Source organism: Seriola lalandi, unplaced genomic scaffold (genome assembly GCF_002814215.2).
Source record: "Seriola lalandi dorsalis isolate HSWRI2012SDOR001 ecotype SW California unplaced genomic scaffold, Sedor1 jcf7180002054544, whole genome shotgun sequence".
In the NCBI taxonomy this organism is placed as follows: Eukaryota; Metazoa; Chordata; class Actinopteri; order Carangiformes; family Carangidae; genus Seriola; species Seriola lalandi.
The window spans coordinates 5,179,566-5,203,076 of NW_019525097.1; the positions used below are offsets into that span (position 1 = coordinate 5,179,566).

The window sequence follows — 23,511 nt, forward strand, 5'->3', positions numbered from 1 at the left end:
AAGTGTGCCTGTGTCGGCAGAAAGAGAGTAAGAGTGGAGAGAAAGAGAGAACATGTTGTGTAATATGATACAGGAATTTGAAATAGCTTCTTTTGGGAATAGATGCTAATTCCCTCTGGTAAACAGCTGGCGGGAGTGCAAAACATACCTGCCTATCAATGTCAGGAATGATAACACATTAAGTCAAAACAAACACAGAGGCTATAGAGAATAATGACATGACTGCTCAAACAGTTTGTCCTATTACCTGGTAATACACTGCATTCAAAATGAGCCTACACAAGTAAAAGTAATTGACATGCAGTTGATAGTTAGCTAAAAGCTAATGAAATGTAAAATTAATAGAGTTTTTAACTAGGTATAAGTAGCTGAAAAATTGTTGATTTAGATAAAGTAACAGAAGAACAGTTTATACAGTTAGCTAAAAGTATTGTTAATGGATAAATGGTTGATAAGCAATTTAAATAGCAGCTAATTTAAGATAACAATTGAAATAGTGGTGTAGTAGTGGATGAACAGTTGCAATGGTTAGCTAACAGTCATGGATAAACAATTGAAATAGCTAATGGAAAAATAACTGAAAAATGGTTCATTTAGATTAAATTACAAACTAAACCTAAATTAACAGATGGACAGCTCAAACAGTTAGCTTAAAGTAATGTTAATGGACAAATGCTAGCTAACAGTATTTAATAAACAATTTAAATAACTCAAGGTAACAATTGAAATAGCTAAACGTAGTGGATAAACAGATTAAATGGTTAGCTAACAGTAATGTATAAACTGTTGAAATAGCTAATGGATAAATAGTTAGCTAAAAGTAAACAGGAAATTAAAGAGCATAACGGTTTAAATATCCCAGTTCTGCCACTCCAAGTGCTGGTATGAATGCAAACATGACCACCTACTGTTGTAACAACATTCACTGTTATATAATCGATAGTTTTAAATATGATCCAGTTGAAAATCATTTTATAAGAACAAATTAGAAGTACGACGGGTGGTGAAGGAGTTCATCTGACAGGGCTGTTGGGTCACATCAGATCAAAAACATGTTGGGAGGCACAGACCTAGACTTCAGACTACAGTGTGCATAATTAGTCACAGATGCCAATGCTGATGATGGTGGCGAGGATGACGAGGATCATTTTTCTGTGGAATATATAAAGCACAGAGACACACTTGAGACACATCTAGGCTAGGAACTGGGCCAAGTGTGAATCAGGAGACAATTGCTAAAATTCACACACTATTAACTGCCTTTGATCCATTCGTGCTCCAAACAGTGTTTTTGTTTTTGTGACGCACGTGACGGTGAAAAGGCAGCTGATACTGTACAACACAAACAACATTTTCTGCTCGTTAAGCCTGACACACTGGGGCGGGGGTCTCTGTGGTCCAGCATATGAGGAATTGCATGTGAAAATAGTCCAGCTCTGTGTCATTAAAAAACCAAACATATGTGACAAGCCTGCTATAATTTGACATGGTTATTTCACGCCTGCCTTGTGATTTCTGGTAATTTGGACTACAGCCGGGTAATGTTTTATTCAGCTGAATGCTCTTTTTAAAAATAGCTGCTGCTTGTCTTGCTATCTCGTTCCTCTGACTATTTCTCTTCCCTCACTCTGGCATTTTTTTTTCATTACCAGTTCTGACTCTTTCCACCTTCCTCTCTCAGTATTTCTCTGTCCCCTCAGTTTCTAATTCACAGAGATGCATTTGCTGTTGCTTTGCAGCCTGTGCAGCACAGTCACCTGCCTCTGTCACCTGATTCCACTGATATATTCGTACACACTCTGGCCCGCGTTCAGCTCATTCAGCTGCTCTCAGGAAGCAGATGCTGTCCTAAACTGACATGTGCTGGCGAAGGGGAGGCACCCAAGTCTGGCACGTAACACACACACACACACACACAGATCAGTTTACGCAGCAAAAAAGGAAGACAATATGGAAAAACCCAGGATTAAATGAGAGGACAGATGAACACAGGGGCACAATGATAAACATGCGTGCCTGGTTACACAAAGAACTCAAATTGAAAAATGCTGCCAGAAATGACATCCTGTGTACTGTGTATTGCATGATATATCCTTGTTATCCTTATGTTGTGTCCTTGTATCCTAGCCTGTCTCAGACCAATGCTTTAGACTCAATAACTTCCACATTCACATGGACTACCTTCATCTGTTGGTGATCTGCCGATGGTGATTATTCCAAACATCTTGAGTGTAAATGTATTCAGTTCGACTCTGCTGCCACAGTAATGGCAGCTGTACTTGAGCAGCTTCAACAAATCCAGGATGTGTCTGCTATAACTGCATTTCTATTCACCTGTTTTATGCATTTTAAATTTATGCATAAAAAAAAACCTTAGTGGAGAAGTCAAAACTTAAAAAAGAAAAAGAAAAAAGAAAAGGTTTTCATGCTTGGTTGAGGTGGAAATGCAATGGAAACAGACTTTGCAAGTTAAGCACACACACGTAAACATCCGCTGAGGAGATGAGAAACAGTGGTAGATGTTATCTTATTGGATCGTGACGTTTCTCACATTAAGACTTGAAACAAAAGAAAATTCCTTATTTCATCACATTTTCCACATCATTTTTGTTTGTTTGAAGTTTGTCTGCTGCTCTCTTCTTTACGTCATCTTGTTGCAACAACCCCTGATATTTAATATTATTGATATAGTGGATTGTAACACGCATTAATTCACATTATCTTTTGTTTATTTTCTAGAATTCTAGTTAAAATTTTGTTGGAAGCCTCAATTCCAGGGTGTGTGTTAAAACTCATTAATAGCAAATATCCTAAGTTTAAGAAAATGTAATTATGAAATAATTAAAAGAGTAATGAAAGAAAATGATGAATTTCAACCCTCCACTTCACATCCAAGTACTGGATCAACTGCAATAACTTTAACTTTTGTTTTAACTTGAAAGCTAAATGAATAGTGTCAAGTTGAGTCAAATAAATGAGTTACAGAAATGTAAGCCAATATTAAACTCTCAATTAGACAGTCAAAGTGTTGTGGGAGTCATTCTGTTGTACCATGACGGCCTGATCTGACGAACCACCAGCTTTACAGAAAAATAATCCTCATCAGAATTGATTAGATATATCTAAACAAGCCCACATGAGGAAATGTGTGGAGGCTTTACAACACACAGAACACACATCAACATCTCACACAGACGGGTGTGTGTGTGGTCCTCTGACAATGGCTTTCTACCGGAGACGCGAGTGCCCATCAACGTCCTGGCCGAGCCGTCTGGCCGGGCTCGTTGCCACCTTGTAAAGATATCATATGTCTTGTTATGTGATGCATGAGACTAATGCTGGCACCTGGCTTAATGACCAGAGGCAATTAAATCAAGTAATGCATCTTATTAAGGTGTTATATGAACCCCTAACTGCATGGCCTGATGCTCCCGTACCGAAAAATACGTTTTTTGTTGCATTCTTATCATTTTACTTTTCTGGTGCAAAACTAACAGAGCATAAAATAAGTTGCTAGTTTAAGCTAGTTGGCTTGAAGCTGTTTCATAAGAGAGAGCCTCAACTGTCATTCACAGCATGCACTACATGTCTACACAGCTAAACATTACAAATCATTGAAACAGGAGGGTCTTCAATAGCAACAAATAGCTTTTTCAAGTGCAATGTATTTATTTGATTTTATTTGCTGCAATTCTTTAACCTCTTTGAATTATAGTAAGTGTTATAATGATTAGGGGTAAATACACTGTCAGTTGCTTATAGAGATTTTTGTGAACACATAAGGTCAAACTTTCAATCTCCATGACGAGGAGATCTGTTGAAGTGACCTTGAAGCTCTGACTGCCACTTCCTCTTCGTGACATACAGACATGCGCAGTACATGTGGACAAATTCATAGAGTGTTGTAACTTTGTCCAAACTGTTACTGAATGCCCATCCTGTTTTATCTGTGTGTCAGGTCTCCTTTTCACCTTGGTGAGGTAACCGCCGCCTCGGGCTGTCCATATGGCGGGAGCAGACAGACTGGGAGCAGAGCATCAGTTCCACCTCCACTCACTCTGCAGGTTCACCTTACCAAACCTGGGTCACACAGTATCTGCAAATCCATCCGTAGCATTTGTTTTAACCTACTTGGAGGTTTATTGCATCAGCGCCATCATTCTACTTTGCGTTACCTTGCGTACCGTTTATTTTATGTCAGGAAGATGTGTGCAATTAAAACAACTTTGTTATTCAGTGATTTTCTTACGTGGCAAACTCAGGCCTACAGAGGCTAAGACCACTTGGACATGCAAATGTCAACTCACTCAGGTTTATGTTCCATCTCGAGATTCATTTGGAAATGAAATAGCCAGACTGCGCGACTGATTCACTGGATGATGACACAGGAAGACTGTCTTATGTTAATTAAACAAAACAAAAGAGTGTGTTGGAACTCATCTTGTGGCACCGTCTGGGATGGTAAAGCTTGGATACTTGGTCTTGTTACATTTCACATAAATTAGCATTGTTTCATTTGATCTCTCGCACCATGTTTCCTGTCTGTATCTGCACCGATCTACAAGGTGAAATGCCCCCCGAATCTTATCTTTTTGTTAATGGGTGATGCAGAGCGCAGTAACCAAAGACCATAAATGTCACTATCCATTAATTTTTTATGTTGCAATGATAGCTGGTAGGTTTATGGCCAAGCTAATGTCTTTTTGTTCTAGCACCAAAGAAGGAGTTCAAAAGCTCTCTGCTTTGGATAACTTCAAAACTAGGAGGTACTTTCTCATTAGTGTAGTGTAGCAAAAACAAATACGTAAGATTACTATGAGGCCTTAGCAATTTTTATTTGACCAAAATTGGATACAGGGAAAATCCCCTGTTAGTCTATAACAGTTTTTCACAGCAGGAAGATCTATTGTTGTATCCATTAAGTAATATGTACAGGAAGAGACGGTGAACCAGTGCTAGACAGAGATGAGTCAACTTTCTGTACTCATAGTGAGGACACTGTGGTGATGGGAATGAAAATCATCAGTACCCATAATCACAAATAACAATGTTCTCTCATTGTTATGATGTATTTCCTTTTATGCAATGTTTGTGTTCACTCCAACCCCAATCACCAGGCAAGAACATTGATATTGCTCAATTCTACAAAACCCCAGATTTCATTCAACAACAAGGTTTTTTTTTTTTTTTCTGGACTGCAGACCTCACCACTTCCAGGTGTTAAGGTAGCTATAGCTTTTTAACAACACTGACAACGTTCTGCTGTGTGTTGTATGGAACTGCATGACTAGCTAGCACGTGAGCGAACACTCTTATCAGAAGCTTGTATTCTAGTTTGGGCTGGACCACTCTCATTACTCTAGGTGGCTCTGCCCTGTCCCAGAGGTCACATCTGAAATCCCTCAGCTTCTGAAATTAAACGTCATGGTTTATAGAAACAACGAGAGAGAGTGCTTCATGCTTTAGTCATAAAATGCACAATAACCTTCCGTATACAAGCTTATCTGCTGCAGTGTTGTCGTACATGTTAAAAACAAACAGGAGATTGCACAAGACAACCATCTCAGTGCTTGGCCATTGCTATAGTCAATGCAATGTCATTTTGGTGCTATCAACACAGTTGCAATGCCTGAACTGCATCTTTGACCAGTCAGATCGCTTCTGTACCCATTTGTTCCACCATCACACACCAGCATGTGGATCAGGAGCAGACACGTCCCCTCTGACAGGAGTGGTATTAGGATTATTCCAGAGAAAATAGGTTAGCAGCCTGTTGTTTTAGCCCAAGGTCGTCATGGGGCAGCTTTTTTTGCATATGGATATTAAATGTGTACTCATAAGCTCACGCTCAGGTCGCAGCCCTCGGGGGTAAACATGACTCACCTATCACTGTTATTGTTATTATCATTATGCCCCAGTGTGTGACAGTCCACTTCATCCAGGTTGGCTTGTTGAGATATTAAACAGATGCTGGAAACAAATTGGAAAACAAATTCCCTTGGGAGACAGTATATAAGCCAGGCGAGCTACGGCCGCTTGGCGCTGTCGGACCCAATCATTCCAGTGCTTAGAGCCAGTTGGAGCAGCGTAAAGCTAACGCACCCACCCCGGCTACCAAAGCATCTAACACTATCCCACTCTCTGGACTCGAAGAAGGTTGGAGCCGTCAGGAGCCAGTGAGTTGTGAGAAAATCACTTCAGGTTGTTATGATAAGGACGGCAATGAAAGCTCTGTTTTTTCTGCGAACCATAAACATACAGTATTAACTTCTCACCTCTCACCTCAGTGTTTAGACGCTTTCCACACTGCTGACGAGCCTACCATGCACGCTGTGGAAAGATTTTTTAGTTTTTTTGGCTCATGCTTGTACTGAGGCAAAAAAAAAGGCTTCTGTAGCCTCCACCATCTCCAGGCACTGGGGAGACAGCTCAGCACTCTGGGCACACAATCAACACTCAGCCGGCTGGTATAACACCCCCTCCCGTCTGAGAGAACTGTGTGTGAGAGCTGCATTTCATGACATTGTGTGTTCCTCGGGGAGAGTTTCTCTGGTGTGGTCATGTGACTAGTTGCGTATCGGCTTTTTATAGCAACACTGGCTATTTGTAATTTTGGTTTTCGGGCCCTGCAATGCACTCTGCATAGAGCTTCAACTGGTGCTGTGAGGAAATTTGTACTTTAAAGCAGCTGACTTTGTTTGATAGTTTATGATACATATATTTTGGGTGACAGTTTTTCATTTTTGTGCGCTGTGCTGTGCTGGGGTATAATATATAAAACATCGCATTACAGTGGCTCTGTACAGTAGCTGTTATGTTTATCGAAGGGGGTAAAGAGAGTTCAAACGGCAAAATATATGAGGACACACAGATTCACACCACACACGTACCAGCGTACACATAATGAGCTCCTTAGTGCAAATTTCCCATCAGCATTCAGGCATTTCTCCAAGAAATAATTTGCAGCTCAGTGTGGGCCATTATATTGTGTCTCTTAAGCATCATTGAGGAAAATGTCTGGATGCTTTTGTGCGAGTGCCTTCTCCAAAATTTCTGCATAATTTGGTAAACACAATGCAGGCTGCTCATATGAAATGGCTCGCATTGCTTTTCGAGATTAATGGAGTATTAATCACAAAAATCTATGCGAGCCATAGTTTATGAACGGCAGCAGAGAGCAATTGCATTATCGTTTATGAGAGACTGAATCTCTGGGCGGACATATTGTTGAAAGTGTAGGTTTGACTAGGCACCTGTTGGTCGTTTTTCCACATGAGTGACACAAAATAGCCCAATGAGAGCCTCAAACCAGCAGCAGACGATGATATTTTGTTACACGCAAACACATGCAGCTTTGAAGAAAATATATGTAGACTTCAGTAACATCACTGTAACGCACTCTATGAGTAATATCCATTATTGTGTTTGTCCTGTGGTGCTAAAACCCATGTTAAACTGTGTGGTCGAACACAAGTGAAAGAAAACTAAAGACAGTGTTTGGGCCTAAGACAAAACTGTGATCTTTGGTGTATCAGAATAAGTTTAGGGCCAAAGCCGAAACCATGGTTACAGTAATATACAATCGTCTCCAATACGGCTTTTGGATAGAGGTTCATTAAATGTAAAATGTCTTCACTAATATGAGCAGGTTTAACAAGTAGGTTTTAATTTCTAGCAGCATTTAATGAACATCATTTCCCATGAACCCTGGAAAAAATACTTTGGAAGGGAGCGTTGGTGAGTTTGAAAGCTGTAGTTTTTTCTGCACTCACGAAAAATAAGTAAGTATGAAAAGTAAAACCCAGGAACATGCTTCACTTTTTCGTGACTGAAGCTAACAAAAGAGAAGCTAGCCTGGACGTGACATCACAACTTTGGCTTTTTATTAGTGGAGTGTCTCAAAACCATTTCAACCAGCCTAATCAAATAAACAGTAGCGCAACTGCACGAAAACCGCACAATCTGGCAACACTGCTGGTACGAGACATTTCTGAATGCCTTTTTTTTCTATGGCTTGCTCCACTGCAAAACCATGGAGCCACAACAGCTACTGCTTTCTTTTTTTTTCTTTTTTTTTTACCAGCATTGTTCCTGGAATCACATCCCAACTGTCTGCACCCTGAACAAGTTTCCAATACCTTTCCTTTTCAGGTCACGAGAGGAGAAACAACGAGATGCGGCCTCATTCAAGACACAGCCAGTCACTCTACTCTGCGCACAGGGTCACATTATATCGTTATTCAACATCATCATTATGTGTCACTTGGTACTAATGATCTTAGTTACTGATCCAGGATAGAGGCTGTGATGAAAGTTTGGATTAAGCTCACTGCTTACACGAAATGATTCCAGCATGCAGTATTTTTCACTCGTAAAGCAGAGGTCTGGTAATATAAGACATTTTAATTACTGTCAACAAATCCCATAGAGAGACCAAAACCAACAATTAATGTATTCAACACATAAGTAGCCTATTATCGTACATAGCCAAAGACTGATATAGCCAAATGTGTTTTTAATGGTTGTCCAAAAAACATTAAAAACACATCATTGCTCTGGGTGACATGTTCCTTCATTATGATGAACATAGGAAATTTTATAATTTATTTTGAATCAATCCCAACGTACATCATCCTGTTGCTGTAAATACTCACTGGAGCACCAAATGTGTATAAATCCACCACTGAAAATACTTTGATTAACGTGTTAAAACCTACAGTAAACAGCTGTTTTAGAGAATTACAGAGGGTTATTTTTTTACTTTTTCAAGAGGAGCCAATGGGGTTGCAGTTAAATACCACAGACAGAACAGAGTAACCTTGGCTTTTTAATAGAATTTATTGACACTAAGAAAATTAGAGGATTTAAGTGCATTTCAACATATTCTGTTTCCAATCAACTGAGGCCGTATACTGCACTTCCTTTATACATCTACAGCGTTGATGGAGTTGTAACACATATTTAGTGTCTGGGGCGCTGGGACACATCTCAGTTAATCTCAAATTTCCACTGGAAGGATTACGATATTAATCGAGCGGCAGTGTCCAGCACTCACTAAAAGCTCTGGGTTGTGAAAGAGGAACATAATTCAATACACCAGGACATGAGATTATAGGCATTCTTCCCTTCAGAGAAAAAAATAGAGTAAAGAGTTCACATTTCAAATCAAAATAAACCCCACAGGAGCTAGTTCGACACACTATACTGTAGCCGGGACTTTACACGTCATGTCGAGTCTATTTATACTCTGGAACAGATTCAGCAGGAAACTTCAAATGAAAGGATTCACATCTCACTACTGTGTAATATTTGATTTGGTTAAACTCCAGTCAGCCTCCGCTGGATTATGAAGTCTAATAAATACAAAGTCATGTTTTGTTTAGTGAGTCAGGCAACCACTCAACTTTCCATTGAGGCAGCGGAGCATAAAGCAGACGTACAATAGGTAAACAGTTGCTGGTCATGTGAACGGAGCAGCAGCAGCAATGAGAGTCACTTCTATCAACTTTCTCAGACGTTGTTCCTTCAGATCCAGAACAGCAACAAACTCTCTCAGCCAATAATAGCCGTGGATGTCTCAACGTTTCTCCCCGTTCACTCAGTTTGTACCTACAGCTCGGCATCAGAGCTCTGACTCTGTACCACTGCTGCTAAAATGCACGCATCATTGTACAGTGAGGTGTTTTTTAATGAAAGCCACTGAATGTTGCAAGTGCCGTAAATGAGATTCGAAATCCATTAAACACCTTGAAACACAAGGATTCGTTTGCTTTGTGTCTAATTATTTACACAGCTGTGGAGTTATGGTTTCCCTCGTGGCTCCGTAATATTTACTCTATTTAATAACGTTAATACATTAACTAGGATTACAAAACAAAGAACCTATTAAAACTCACATTAGAGGAGCGCTGCTGTGTTCATTAAAGTTTTATGCTCATTCAGGTCCACTTAGTAAACTCAAGACCTTTAGTTAACTTTCAACAAACAAATCAACAAAGTTTCCTTCATTACAACAGAGGATTTCCTTTATAATTATGCACTCTATAACACACGTGACAGCCTTTAAGAGCTTCTCCGCTAATCGAGACCTCATTGTTTGTCTCCATTTGTAAGTCAGTAAGTAAACTTTATTTCTAGAGCACCTTTCAAAAGCAGATTTACAAGTTGCTTCTCAGGTGCACATAAAATACAACGCCTCGAGAATTTCAGGGAATGCTCGGTCACAGAAAAATAAAACCACTGGAGTAAGGAGTGAGGGGTTTTTGTCCAAAATCATGGCTGATTTCAGGGGTAAATGCAAAGAAGTACCAGTTTGTAAGATTGATTAATACATCATGAGATGGACAGGCATTAAAATTTATCTCTGTGCCGGTAATTGTCACTTGTTGCATACGGTAACCCTTCAGCAGGTACAGCACTGAAGGGCCCAGTGTCTAACTCAGCCGCACACTTACAGTCGCTTGTGTTCTGAAGATTGTGACCTTCTTGTAACCTTAGTGACACAGAGCTGCACAAATCAAACAAAGACCGCTTAGCCATCCTTTCAGCTCTTTAAGTTTTCAGTGACAGCCCCGTGGCGGGACTGACTCAAAGACGCTGAGTCCAGCGCTCTTTCTTAATTAATGTATCGTTAACATGAATATTTATGTCATATACACAGTTTGTGCTTCAGGACCTTTAGGACCTTGAAACCTGTTTAAAGTCTGTTGTGTAATTTACAAACAAGACAAAAATAAAAATCCATCTTTCTTCTGTCGGCTAACAGCTCTATGTCACATTACATCTCAGTGTGTCTGCATGATGAGCGGCGAGGGCAGTGCCTCACTGCACAGCACCGCACTGGGTTATGCAAGGTAATTTACTCTGTTTTGGGGGCCTTTTATGCAAGCACCATGAAGAGTTACAGTTACCCACCCCCCCCTCCCCGAATCCCTTTAAACACAGCAGCAGCTCTTCACCGGGCCCGGGATCAGATCACCCCTAATGCAATTAAACTGTAAACTGAAACTGCTCAGGTTGATTGATATACCATTCATTCTCAGTTGATTCATTGCAGGTAGGCTCCGTGAAGCCTTTCTCTATTTTTTTTGAGTATTTTTGCTTCAGAGGTTCCACTGTAAGAGCAATGCTGATATTAAAAACACAAGTTCCACCAAAAAAAAAGAAAAAAAAAAGAAAAATCAAAAGCCTTTCTAAGCTACAGTACTTCAAATGACCTGAAAAGCTCCAGTGGAAAAGCAGGCTTGCTTTAGGGAGTATCACAATAATCTTCTATTCTTTTTGTGAAAGCCCCTCGTGCAGTTTAATGTCCTTATTTCTGATGAAAGAAAAAAAAAAACACACACATTTATATGCTCCTAATTTGTAGAGAAATAGACAGAAAATATTATTTGGAAGAAATATGACAGTGCCCAGATTAATGATCTCTTCTACCAACATGATGAAGAATGTGTCAGGAAAACTTGATTAATATATATACATATATATATTATATTTTTTTGTTTTTTTTCATCAAATTTCCACTCTTGCGATACAAATACATTACAAAATGATGCAAAACCTTTTTTGTGGTTATTCAGACACTGACGTTACTTAGTTAAGTTTTGGGGGAAGGTTGCCGTTTCAGTTAAATGTTAATAAAGCAAATACGTCCCGTCTCACAGTTCAATTGACTTTTGCCTTTTCAATATTTTACCAAGAGCATTACATCTTCTCCTGACTTTAACCAGGTGTTTTTAATGTCTGAACCTAGTCACATGTAGCATATACTGTGATATCTACTGTAAATGGACCGCCTACTGTCTGTGAACATAATAAGGCAGCAGTTACGATTTCTTACAAAACTTAAGTGGCAAAGCAAAGTAGTAGTTCTCTAATATCTTTAATGTTATTTTCTACTGTATGTACTGTACGTATAAGTTGTAATAGAAGCTATTTGCCAAAAAGAAAAGAAGCAAGAATCAGTAAGCAAGAAAAAGCAGCAAGGAAAACTTTCACCGTACAGAAAGACCTAATGAACGCATCTCTATCCACCTATCAGTGTGACTATATCACAGTGGTCTTTCTATAGCCGCACATCCTTACTACACTTTTTCTCATCTTTTTAATGCCAACACTCTCCTCCGAGAAGCGCTGAACTATCCATCTCCCTCTGTCTGATGAGAGTTATGCTCTTTCTGCACTCAACCACTTACTGCGCTAACCTCTTAAGCTGACTGAATAATAATGATGATACTAATGTAAGTAATTACCATTAATAATTCAGGATGTGCCCTCTAATTATGCAGATGCTGGAAACGGATTCACGTCTGGTGCCAAATCAAAGTCTGTGTCAGCGATGAAAATAGAAAAATGATCAGATATTTTATTCATTGTCAGTCCACATATAGAGACATTAGATTCACTAACCCGGAGGGGATTTGCTGAGCATGTCTGCTCTTTTTTCAGGAAGAGCCTGCTTCACATTAAAGCACTAACATGCTTCCACACTTGGTAGCTGCCCAGTACATCAACAACTGATGTACTGGTGGTGACAGAGCAACTAAACCAGAGCCGGGAGGGCTTAAGCTCTCTGATCCAGGCCACTTTTAATGTGATGGGAGAGTGTTGCAAACCAACCAGCAGATTTTCATCACCAGTCCAAGGCTTTAACCCTGACTGATGCTATCTTTTGGGATTATAGCGACTCATACAGATGCATTTGTATTCGTTTCTTCTCTCTACAATAGATTACAGATTCATAGACTACAGACGGCGAGCTCCTCTATCGAAGCACTGAGCTCACGTCTGCTGAATCAACAAGAGGCAAACAGCCAAATGATCTTTGAACAAAAACTATTTAACAAGAGGTGATTCACAATAATAAAAATCCAAGCAAAGCATGTGATTTTGAAGGAATGTTTTTTCTAATAACAACCATATGGTGACTTTAATGGGTCCTATCAAAAATAAAGGTTTTGTTTATGAGCCTAAGACGAAGGTTAATGACTTCAGAGATTAGATATCTCTGCAAGATTAATTTACTTAAAAGGTAAGTTTACCCAGATTACAAATAAAACATATTTTCTCTTTTTTTTTCTCATTTACCTCTATTCTCCAGATAATATTGGATTCATACGTCCAAGTTTTCAGATATATGTCTCTGAGATTTCTGCCTTTCCCCCAATACAATGGACAAAATTTAATTAAAAAATAATGTTTTCATTGGCTTAGAATGAGCCCTTCATATCTATATAGAGAACAGGTCGTCTCCCACAGAGGCCGCCATGTTGTGTCGCTGCGTTTCTACAGTGCCCACCGATACATTCTGCAAGACCTTAGATGACATAGCTGTGGTAAGGAAAACATACGGTAAATTTACTTTTAGTTATACAACTATAAGACTTGGTTATGGTGAGTTAGAATCATGGTTATAGTTAATAAAAAACAAAAACAAATGTTAATCATATGTTTGCAAACTCACCGTCCACCAACCCAACCATTACACCCTCGCACTAACGTAAAGGCCACACTACCTCTGGCATCGGGACTGAACATAAACTGTGAGGTGTGTAACTGTAAATACTTAGGCTGCAGTATTTTCAACATGCAGGGACTCTTTCATCGCTGGGAAACAGTTCATAACAAGGTCTGAGGTTTATCTGGAGGAACGGAGACATTGTTTCTGGAGAGAGATGCTACTGTTGACATTTTTCAATGTTGTGAACATATTACATTCACCTCCACTGAATTGGGGTGGGACCAGAAATGACAGAGAAATCATTTCTCAAAATTTGGTCAAATCGAATCGTATCTTTCTGAATGGCTCATTATCACCAGTGAGAAGGTTGTGTGTGTGTGTGTGTGTGTGTGTGTGTGTGTGTCTCTGTGTGAAATTTGTGTGAGCTTAATCTTTTAATTTAGCTTGTGTAAACGTATTGTGATATCATATGGCGTGTTACACAAACACTACTGTACTGTATGTCAACACACGCCATCTGCCCCTTGAAGAGCAACAGAACCGCTTTACATGTCCTAGAATCACATGTTCCCGCCCTTATCAGACATCATCGGATAAGAGGATGTGAGACGTGTCTTATATGTAAGACCGTGTTTTCATGTCTTGTGTTTATCCTCCACATGGTCCAGATGACCTCGAACTGCACATGGACAGTGAGTGCTGTATATATATATATAAATATATACCCTGATGTGGCCATGACAAGCTGTTCACCCCTGGAAGTGGGTAAGGGCAGAAGGGGGGATGACTGTGTTAACACCCACTAGGAGAGCTCCCTGTGCCCCAGGCCTTTATCAGACCCGTGCAGAGGATCTCCCCTATGTATCCTGCCATCTTGAGAGCGCTTTTTTTTTTTTTTTTTTTTTGCTCAAAGCTCATTTTTTTTCTCCCCTTGTGGTGTATCCAACATCGCTTCAATCTTTCCCCAAGCAGTTGGTGAGTAAATGGACACCCTGCCCTCCGCCTCCCCTTCCCTCTCTGGAAAGTGATGACTGGTTACTGATTGCAGCCTCTCCTCGCTTCTTCCCTTATGTTAAATTATTAGTAGAGCACGCCGGGGCCAGATCTTGCTGGTGTTTGCTGTTTTCCGCTGGCGGTTGTGCACTTTAGAAATGTGAATTGATATGTATATTTATTCATAGATTTCCAGGATATTATTTGTTTTTGATAGAGTCAACAGCGTATGTTTTATATACAATATGAGTTTCAATACAGCCATGTTAAGACTGACTCATTTCCTCTTTTACTCCTGTTATAAACTCATAGAAAGAACACTGTTTTCACATCGACTCGAGCACTCTGGTCCTTGGGGGTGTCCTGTGTTGGATCTGAATGTCCTGAGGCCTCATTTCTAAAATGACTTTAATTATAATTTCAAAGAATATGAGAGGAAATAAGAGGTTCACGACTATTTTTGTATTTTGGTTGGTGACAGAAATAGTTTTAGCCTCTGTTTCATAACAAAAAGAAATCACAGCTTTAGCTCAGGTTTGGCTCCATGTAAAAACTTAAAATACATATTTTGCCCAATTGCCCCGTTGTTTTGCTCCGATCTATCATTCCATCAGCATGTGGATGATACTGTATGTCATGGTGGCGTGATATTGAGTGTACAGTACAGTATCTACAGCATTAATGTGGTGTGCCAGAAGGCCAGTGGAACAGCGACGGTCTGGTGTTGTCATTAATACTTAATGGCAGGCTGAAACGCCAATCACTGTGTTTGTAGCAGCCTCGGGGCTCACAATTACAGAATGCGGTTACAGACACCCGGGGTTGGGTTAGGGTGCGATTAGTCGCCTGCATCTGATAGGGTTACAAGTCACAGGTCACTATACTGACAACTGCCCCGGTCACTAAACAAAGGAGGAAGGCTCAGATAGGAGATGGTGACAAAGACTGCTTCTTAAAGAATTGAAAAACAAATGTTAAAGCGAGTCTATATAACATTTCTCAGAGGAAACTACACAATCTCCTTCTTACAAATGAAAAGTTACATTTATAAACAATAAACCACACCATTTAACTTCAGTAATTTCAGTTCAATACTCAGGAGTTTGACCTCTACAGCCCTACTAGGTCTGGTATGACTAATAGCTCATGGGGGCTAATGTTAGCTAACATTAGCAAACGTAGGAGAGATGCTGTGTAACTGACATTAATAAACACATTCGCCGACTTTATGACTCTTCTTCTACTTGTGCTCCTGTTACACTGGTTTAGCAGATACGCAGATACGCAAGATGTTTGTAAAGTAGCTGATTTAAGAAATCAATGTCATTGATATCTAATTACCATTTGTGGCCACAGTGGAAGTGGCTTTTAGGCCAAAAATTTAGGCAGCGTTGCTTCAGAGATAAAAAGAAAGGTTTAATTTTTTAAACCAGAAACAATGGCCTTAAAAGTAACCAATGGCAAGACAAAGGTAGACAATGCAATCTAATCTTTATTCATTATTTGAAATGACAGAGGTGTTTTGCAAACAGCTGAGTGAAGCTGAGATGTTAAAGCAAACAGGCTGACTTTGAAGGCTGTGTGATAAAATGAGTAGAGAGCTGGGGGGCACGTGTTGCTGTAGGGCCCTTAGGAGCAGGAATAATGAGTAGCAGCACAAGAGAAGAGGCAAATGACTGTCTCATAACTTAAGTCTTCCTGGAGCACCTTCTCTAATGACAACCTTCAGTTATGAGCAGCAGAATTTCATATTTGGAGAGAGAGAGAGAGCGAGAGAGAGAGAGAGAGAGAGAGAGAGAGACGCATGTCCTCAAGAGTACTTCGCTGGCTGCAGATTTGACTTCCTCTTTTTCAAAGCATTCTGAGTAAAACACTCCAGTATAAAAGGCTCTGATGACAAACCCGTTTCCCTGGGTTCAGTTTAAAGAAAAAAGAAATTGTCTGCCCTCTGCTCAGTCTGTGGGAAGCAACACTTACAGTGTTTATACTGCAGTGATGGGGTTATGAACCTGCCAACAACACCTCATGCATGGGACTGTATGTCTGTGGTGTTCACGATTGATCTTATGTAAGCTTATATCATATATAGTAGGGTTTTTTGTGAGCTATGAAGTTAATTAGCTCATAATTAAGTAGCCTTAGTATCTAAGAAGAATTACTCCACCGGTGCATATCCTTTACAGTTTCTGGGGATTTATGGTTATATCTGAATAATGTTATATGATATTTTATGGTGTTTCCTTCACCTAGAATTTTCCTATAAACAAATGTATTTGGTTTCTCCAAATGAAATATATGGAGTTCTTGCCTGTGGTATCTCCTGTTGCCTCTAGGATTTATATTCTTGCTGTGATGTTAAATAGCATAGAGGCTTTCTAAAAATGCAGTCTTAGCTAACCATTAGTCTAAAGTTGATTTCATAAAGCTTTACAGGGACACGTGGAACAGAAATTGACATATGATCCATCATATCAACTTTTTTTTTTTTTTTTCTTTTTTTTTTTTTGCCGGAGTGAAATAAAAGACAAACTTCCCACATATGATCTCAGTGCTGCTCTCTTACCTATGGTCGTGATCACAGTGATGGCGAAGTAAAAGGAGCCGGCGAATTTCCACTGCACCCCGGCTTTATGCGGCTTCAGCTGCAGCACCACCTTCTCCAGCTCGTCAAAGTCCTCCGAGGACAAGTTGAACGTCTTGAGCAGCTCCGCTTTCCTCAATTCCAGCTGAATCTTCTGGGCCGTCTCCTTCTGCGACTCCAGCGCGTCGAAGATCGCGGCGCCGACGATCAGGTAGGTGAAGGTGCAGATGATGAGGGCGAGGGTCCTCACGTTTTGCCTCTTCATGGTGGTGTGGTGCGCGTCAGGGGGACGGGCGGAGTGTCAGCGCGGGTCTGGAGGACGGGGAGCTCGGCTGGCTCATGGCTGTTGCTGCTCTGACGGAGCAGAGGAGCTCTCTGATTACTTTATGAGCGGAGGAGCTGTTCATTCAGCACCACCCCTCCCTCCCCTCCCTCCCACTACAGGAATCCTCCACCTCCATCCATCCCACCCAATCTCTCCCTCTCTTTTTTTCGAGGTTTGAATGTATCTGCAGAGGAGCTGTATCGTGTGTGTCCCAGTTTAACCCTCACTGCAAAAACACTGTGTGTGAACTCTCCATGTTTCAATGGAGTAAAGGTAGCATACAAAATTTTACATACAAGCCCCAGGGCAGAGGGTCATACAAATGTTTCTGCATCTTTTAGCCGTTGACTACAGTTTGCATATACAGTATGTTTAATTACTGATTCTTTTCAAAGCATGTCTTTTTTTTTTTTACCATCTGCCAAGCTATAAGTGGCATCCCATTCTCACTATGATATAAAAATCCACAAGGACTTGTCTTTGTTTTTATTATAGCAACCCATCATAATGAATTTTTTGGGCTATTAAATTTAGATCATATAGCCACAAGTGCAGAGGGACTTGACAAGATGTGCAGGAACAGTAAGAGCAGCTCAGCAGTGGCGTGGCAACTAGTGGACAGGTGAGGTTCAAGAACACACAGAGGGTAATATGAGCTGACTGGCTGGAGCTGCAGGACAGAGGCGTGAACTGAGCTCAGAGGAGGGAGGAGAGGAGGATCTTTATCTTTGTTTATTTTGCTATTTTTTTTAAGTTCATTCTCAGTCTCAGAGGAAAGCTTGGTTGGACATTCATGTGAACATTAGTTGCACATTTTCATCATCAGCATGTTGCATATCCGTTACAAGTCATTTTTATATAATTTGTAAATGCATAAATTAACAAGCATTAAGACATCATTACGTTTATTAGGTATTTTAATCCACACATGTTTGATTAACCTACAATAATGTCATCACTCACATGTTTTTTTTAACAAATTCCATCCGTACTTTTGAAAACAGAACACAAATTTATTTTAATCCTTGTTTATTTCTCGGCAACACTCTCTAGTTTCGTTATTTAAAATTCCAATTAAAGGCAACTATGGAACTATTTTGATAATAAAAGATGTATAGTGGATACTTATTACTATTACTGACTTTTAACCTAAGTGTGACTCCCAGAAACTGAACCTAACAAAGTATCACATAGTTGGGTGGCTGCCTTTCAGTTGATATAAAATAAAATATTTACTTTTTGGAGGAAATCCTATAAATTCCTGTGAGACTATGTGGACTACAGCAGCCTTGTTCTGAGGACCACTGAGCTACTTCAGCAGAGCAGCTGGGGGTAAAAAAGTCCCATTCTTCATTCACATTCTCTGCTGTGAGATGTTTTTTTTTAGGTTTTTTTTTTATCTCAAAGGAAACTTCTCCATCTACGAGTGACGCTCTCAACATGACTCACCACAAAATTTCTAAAGAATCCAGCTGTTACTTTGGCTCCAAGGACAACTCCGATGTCCGCTCTTTGACCTTAGATTTCCCCCAGTACGGCGAAGCAATACGAGAAGCGATTCTTCAAACTTGAGAGAAAATAAACCTCACATGAAAGTTTCCAGGCTTGTTAAAATATTGTTTGTTTACACTGACTCTGGCGGTTCGGCAGCGAGAACAGTGTGAGGAGAGAATCTGAAGAGTGTTTAAGCCCAAAGAGAAACACGATGATGATGATGATGATGATGATGATGATTTGACGCAAAAAGACTAAATGTCAAGTGAAAGTCTAACTGGGGCCAAATTTGGTGACCTTCAGTGTCACTGGTTTCCAGTCAGTGGTTCCCTGATGTGTTGTACGTCAGCAGGAGATGGAGACACTGTCTGGGGAGGACACCGTGAAGAGGTCAAGGCAATCCTGATAAGGTTTAATTGCTTTAAAAAAAAAAAAAAAATGTTCAGACACAAGCGTTCTTTTGCGCAAACACACACATTTTCCATGTTTTTGTTGCTGTTTTTTTTTCATGGGTAATAAAATGCTTTTATTTTTCTCAATAGTGTATTCGCATCTGAATACGAGCTTAGTTGTTAATTCCCCAATGTGCCATTAGAGACAAATGACACACAGCATTCCTCACAACCTAAAATGTATGTGTAACCGTCTTAAACTGTGACAGACGGTGACATCTGTACTGCACCTCACTGGCTCTGTCATTGACCGATAGATCCTGGCCAATCTTAAGTTCCACAGCGCGAGCCCAGCCAAAAATAGCTCTGGCTTCAATAACCAGGTCAGTCAAGTCAACCGTGAATGAGCCTGCATAAATCCTAGCCTCACAAACTGAAGTGCTGCAGGCATCGGCCCGATCAATACGTCAATTAATCCATAACACTTTGATCAAAAAATGTGCAAAATGTGGCCTTTCAAAAAATGATGCTCTTTGGAAAATAAAGAACAAAGACATAATGAATGAAGCATCCACAGCCCTTCTCACATCTACAAAGACTTTTCCATTCAAGCAGTATATTAAAAACAAAACATCACATATTATGAGAGGAAATATAAAAAATCATCTTTTGGCCCAATACAAAACATGTATCTCTATCATAAGAGGTCAATAATAAAATCAAATGAATAATAGTAGTAATGATACATTCATTGTTAAAGGAAAAGAGTTAAAGTTATTTTCCTTATTTTTTTTTTGTCAACAAATTCCATTAAAAGACCAAAACCAAAAATGCATTAGTCTGTCTGTCAAAACTTTCCAACCTCCCCTGCTGGTCTGTGGCCCTCAGCTCCAAGCCCGACGCTTCCTACTGAAGTCATGACTCTGGAAAAAGAAAAAGAGGTCATGAGTATAAGTATATACTTTTATGCATTAATTAAGGACTATTTTCAGTTGTGGATGAATACATATTTTGTGCCCTTGAGACTATTTCAGCATTCAGGGGAGTGACTCAAACTAAAGTATGGCCATGTTTATTGTTATAAAGGTATATAATGGTTCATTGATATGCTGTTAATAATTTTAATAGGACTACAGTGGAGAGCTGTGGCTCAAAAGAATAAGATACATCAGGTTTTGGCAACACAGACAATACTTGTTAGTAGGATCAATTCATTGGTGGTTTGGGTTTTTTCATGGTATCTGTTGACTGTTATAAGAAATCTAATATATCATTAGACTTATCTTTTCATTTTTACCATCAAAACGTGGTAGCAGCAGTAAAACCCTAACCCCAGTTTAGCAGCAGACGTCAGTGTAACATCAGAAAGAAGTTGAATAATCCAACGTTGGCTAATTGACATTGTGAATTGTGGTTTTGTTAACGACTATAGAATGTTTTTATTTTATATATGTCAAGACGGCGTAGGCACAACACGTTTGGAAGACGTTGCACTGTGGTCACTTAACAACACAACTTAAAACCAACAACATAGCAACATCAGCTGTCGTCAGTATTCTACCTCCAATTGCCGTTGGTATGGTTTGGTCAGCTGACGTCACAACCTACATTCAACCAAACACCAACGTCTAACGACATTGGTGGCCAGCTGTGTGCCTGCAGGGAAGATATTATGTTTTCCTGCAACACCCAGGTGATCAAAAAGAAATAAGAGACCACTTTGCAATCTGCCAGACCAGCAAAAAAAATGTTTTTAATATGGTGGTGTGTTGCGCATGTGTGTGTTATTTATTACTCAGGTTTGCTCTGGGTCCCCATGTGAAATAAGACAATCAGTCTCAGCTGTAGAGTCCTGCAGACCTGCGGGGTTTTAGCTGTAGGCCGGTCCGCTCTCTGCATCTCCTCCACTGCGTAATCACCAATACATCCTCATGAGCTCGAGCACTTCCTGCAGCCACTGACCCATCAGACAAAATTTTCCAGTGGCAGGTTCTGACCCAAGGCTGTTTGAGCAGGGGATCGAGCCTGGACCCTCATTACTTCAATTTTGGAGAGGCTGCAAAGTCCATGCTGAAGTCAGAGCTTTGATGTAGTTTAAATCTCGTGGGTGCTCAGAATGGAAACCTCCAAAAAAAAAAGAAAAGGAGCACACTGCTCCCTAACTGAAGTTCCCAGCGGCAAGTATCCACTGAGAAAAAAATTATGATTAAGTAAGTTAGATATTGATTTTATTGTTGTTTTATTTATGTTCTGGTGCTTTAAAAGAGGTCTGAAACTAAACATCAATTTTTAAAGACTCAGCTGTAGAGGGAATCTACGTAGTGCACACTGTAAATGTGAGGTGATGCCGCGAAGTGGCATTTACTAATTGCAAAAATAAAACCCTTTGCAATATTTACTGAATCTCCTCTAAAGCTTTTGCGACTTCTGTCTAAGATTACACTGGGAAAACCCAGCGTCCATTGTAAGTGTCACACTGTATTAGCTGCGCATCTCTAAACTGTGATTTAGCTGTGATTCATCCCCTCTCACATGAACAGGCCTGTGATATGCGTCCTGTGATACACAAAGACACTCACATCATCTCAAGGCGCTCAGGAGAAAGTTAAGAGGGAGCAAACAGTAGACGCAGGCAGGTCACCAGGCACCATGTGTGACTGCGACTGAGCCGCGGGAAAAAAGTGTGACCTCGCAGTGAAGTTAGCAAACCTCATCCTCACTTTACACGACACTTCGCTCCTGGTTTATGAGACCCCTATGAGGTCCTTTAAATGCATGTGTCAAAAAGAGACTCCACATACTGTTTATCACAATCTGCGCTGTGGAGCATGATGGTAAGGCGTCTTTATGCTGACGGTCGAACCACAGAGAACATAGACGTCACACCAACATAGCTGGATTAACCTGTTTGCTTCACCTCTGTGCTCCATGTATTCTGTCACGTTTGAGTAAATAAATGATTTTATTATTACTGCCTTCATTATACAGCTGAGAGTAAACAGGAAACAGAAAGAGAGAGCGAGATGAGGAATGACATGCAACAAAGGGTATCTGCTGTACAAGAGCCAGGGTCATTGGGGATCGTGGTTAGCTCTTCAACCTGTACGCCACCGAGGTGCCCTGCAAGGTAAACCCAATTAACACAACCCCATGTCGGTTCTGAAAGGATTTTCTGTCCTATTGACCAGCCAGTCAACAGAAAATTAATTGGCATATCTTTTGATAAAAGAGTCAAGCAACAATGCCAAACATTCAGTAGTTCCAGCTTTGAAAACGTCAAGATTTTCTTTTTCTCTATTTTATATCATCATTGGGTTTTGGACCGTAGGTCATACAGAAAAAAAAACGAATCTGAAGATGTCACCATGACCGATCAGTGCCATTTTGCATTTATGCATGAGTTTTACCAAGCCGCAGTAGTAGGCTGAAACCCGTTGCCCGTGGTTGGCCTGGCCCTGCATCACACAGAAAACAGTCAGCCAATCAGAAGAGAGGCTAAGAGACCGACTTGCTAGACTCCAGAGAGAAGCCTGAGAAAGAAGATGTAAAACCATATTGAGATGATTTTTGCTACTTAAAACCACCAATATATCTTTCTATGGATATAAAGACTTAAAATAAAACAATGGACAATTCTAAACTATGGGATCTTTAATGATGGATGGTGTCATATGTTATAGAGAGTCTAAAAGCCTGTAAAGTCTAATTTGTGATTCTGGCCTTTGTAAATACAGATGACTTAATTTGTTAAAAAATAAGACTGAATTGTTTGTTTAACACTCATGAATAGAGAGAGAATAATTTATTGGTGTGTCTTTATCTGCAGTTAGTGAAAACAGAGAGGTTACAAAATAAGTTGATTCTCTTCTGCAGTCTCTTTAAACCAGTCACTGACAAATGACTGATCAGTTTTCTGTTTTCTTTCTGACACAAATTCCCAGTTCACTTTCCTCAGTACATTATTGGCAGACTGATAAACTCTGGGGTAAAAGAAAATCCATACCTCCTGGAGAAATAATGCACATTGATTCTGAGGCCAATCACGCAAAACAACACCAACTCTCACACCAACATATGTGTACATCTACACACGCACACACACACACACAGCTTGATGTTAACAGTTGCACTCGTTGGCAGGCCTCAGAGTGTGTAAGGCTGACTAAACATTACTGGAGAGCACATTACATAATGCCATGATATGAGCACATCATTAAGGCAATGCCATGGAGACAGGAGCAACTCACCCCCCACACCCCACACCCCC

At 40.1% G+C, this 23,511-nt stretch overlaps 1 protein-coding gene across 1 annotated transcript in view; it reads right to left on the minus strand.

Moving 5' to 3' along the window:
- Positions 1-17,384, minus strand: part of kcnk3a (potassium channel, subfamily K, member 3a) — a 29,906-nt gene extending 12,522 nt beyond the window's left edge. Inside the window, exon 1 of the mRNA XM_023414989.2 lies at positions 17,016-17,384. Within this exon, the coding sequence (XP_023270757.1) occupies positions 17,016-17,298 (283 nt within the window). The 5' untranslated portion in view covers positions 17,299-17,384. The remainder of the gene's footprint in view (positions 1-17,015) is intronic.
- Between the last annotated feature and the right edge of the window lie 6,127 nt (positions 17,385-23,511).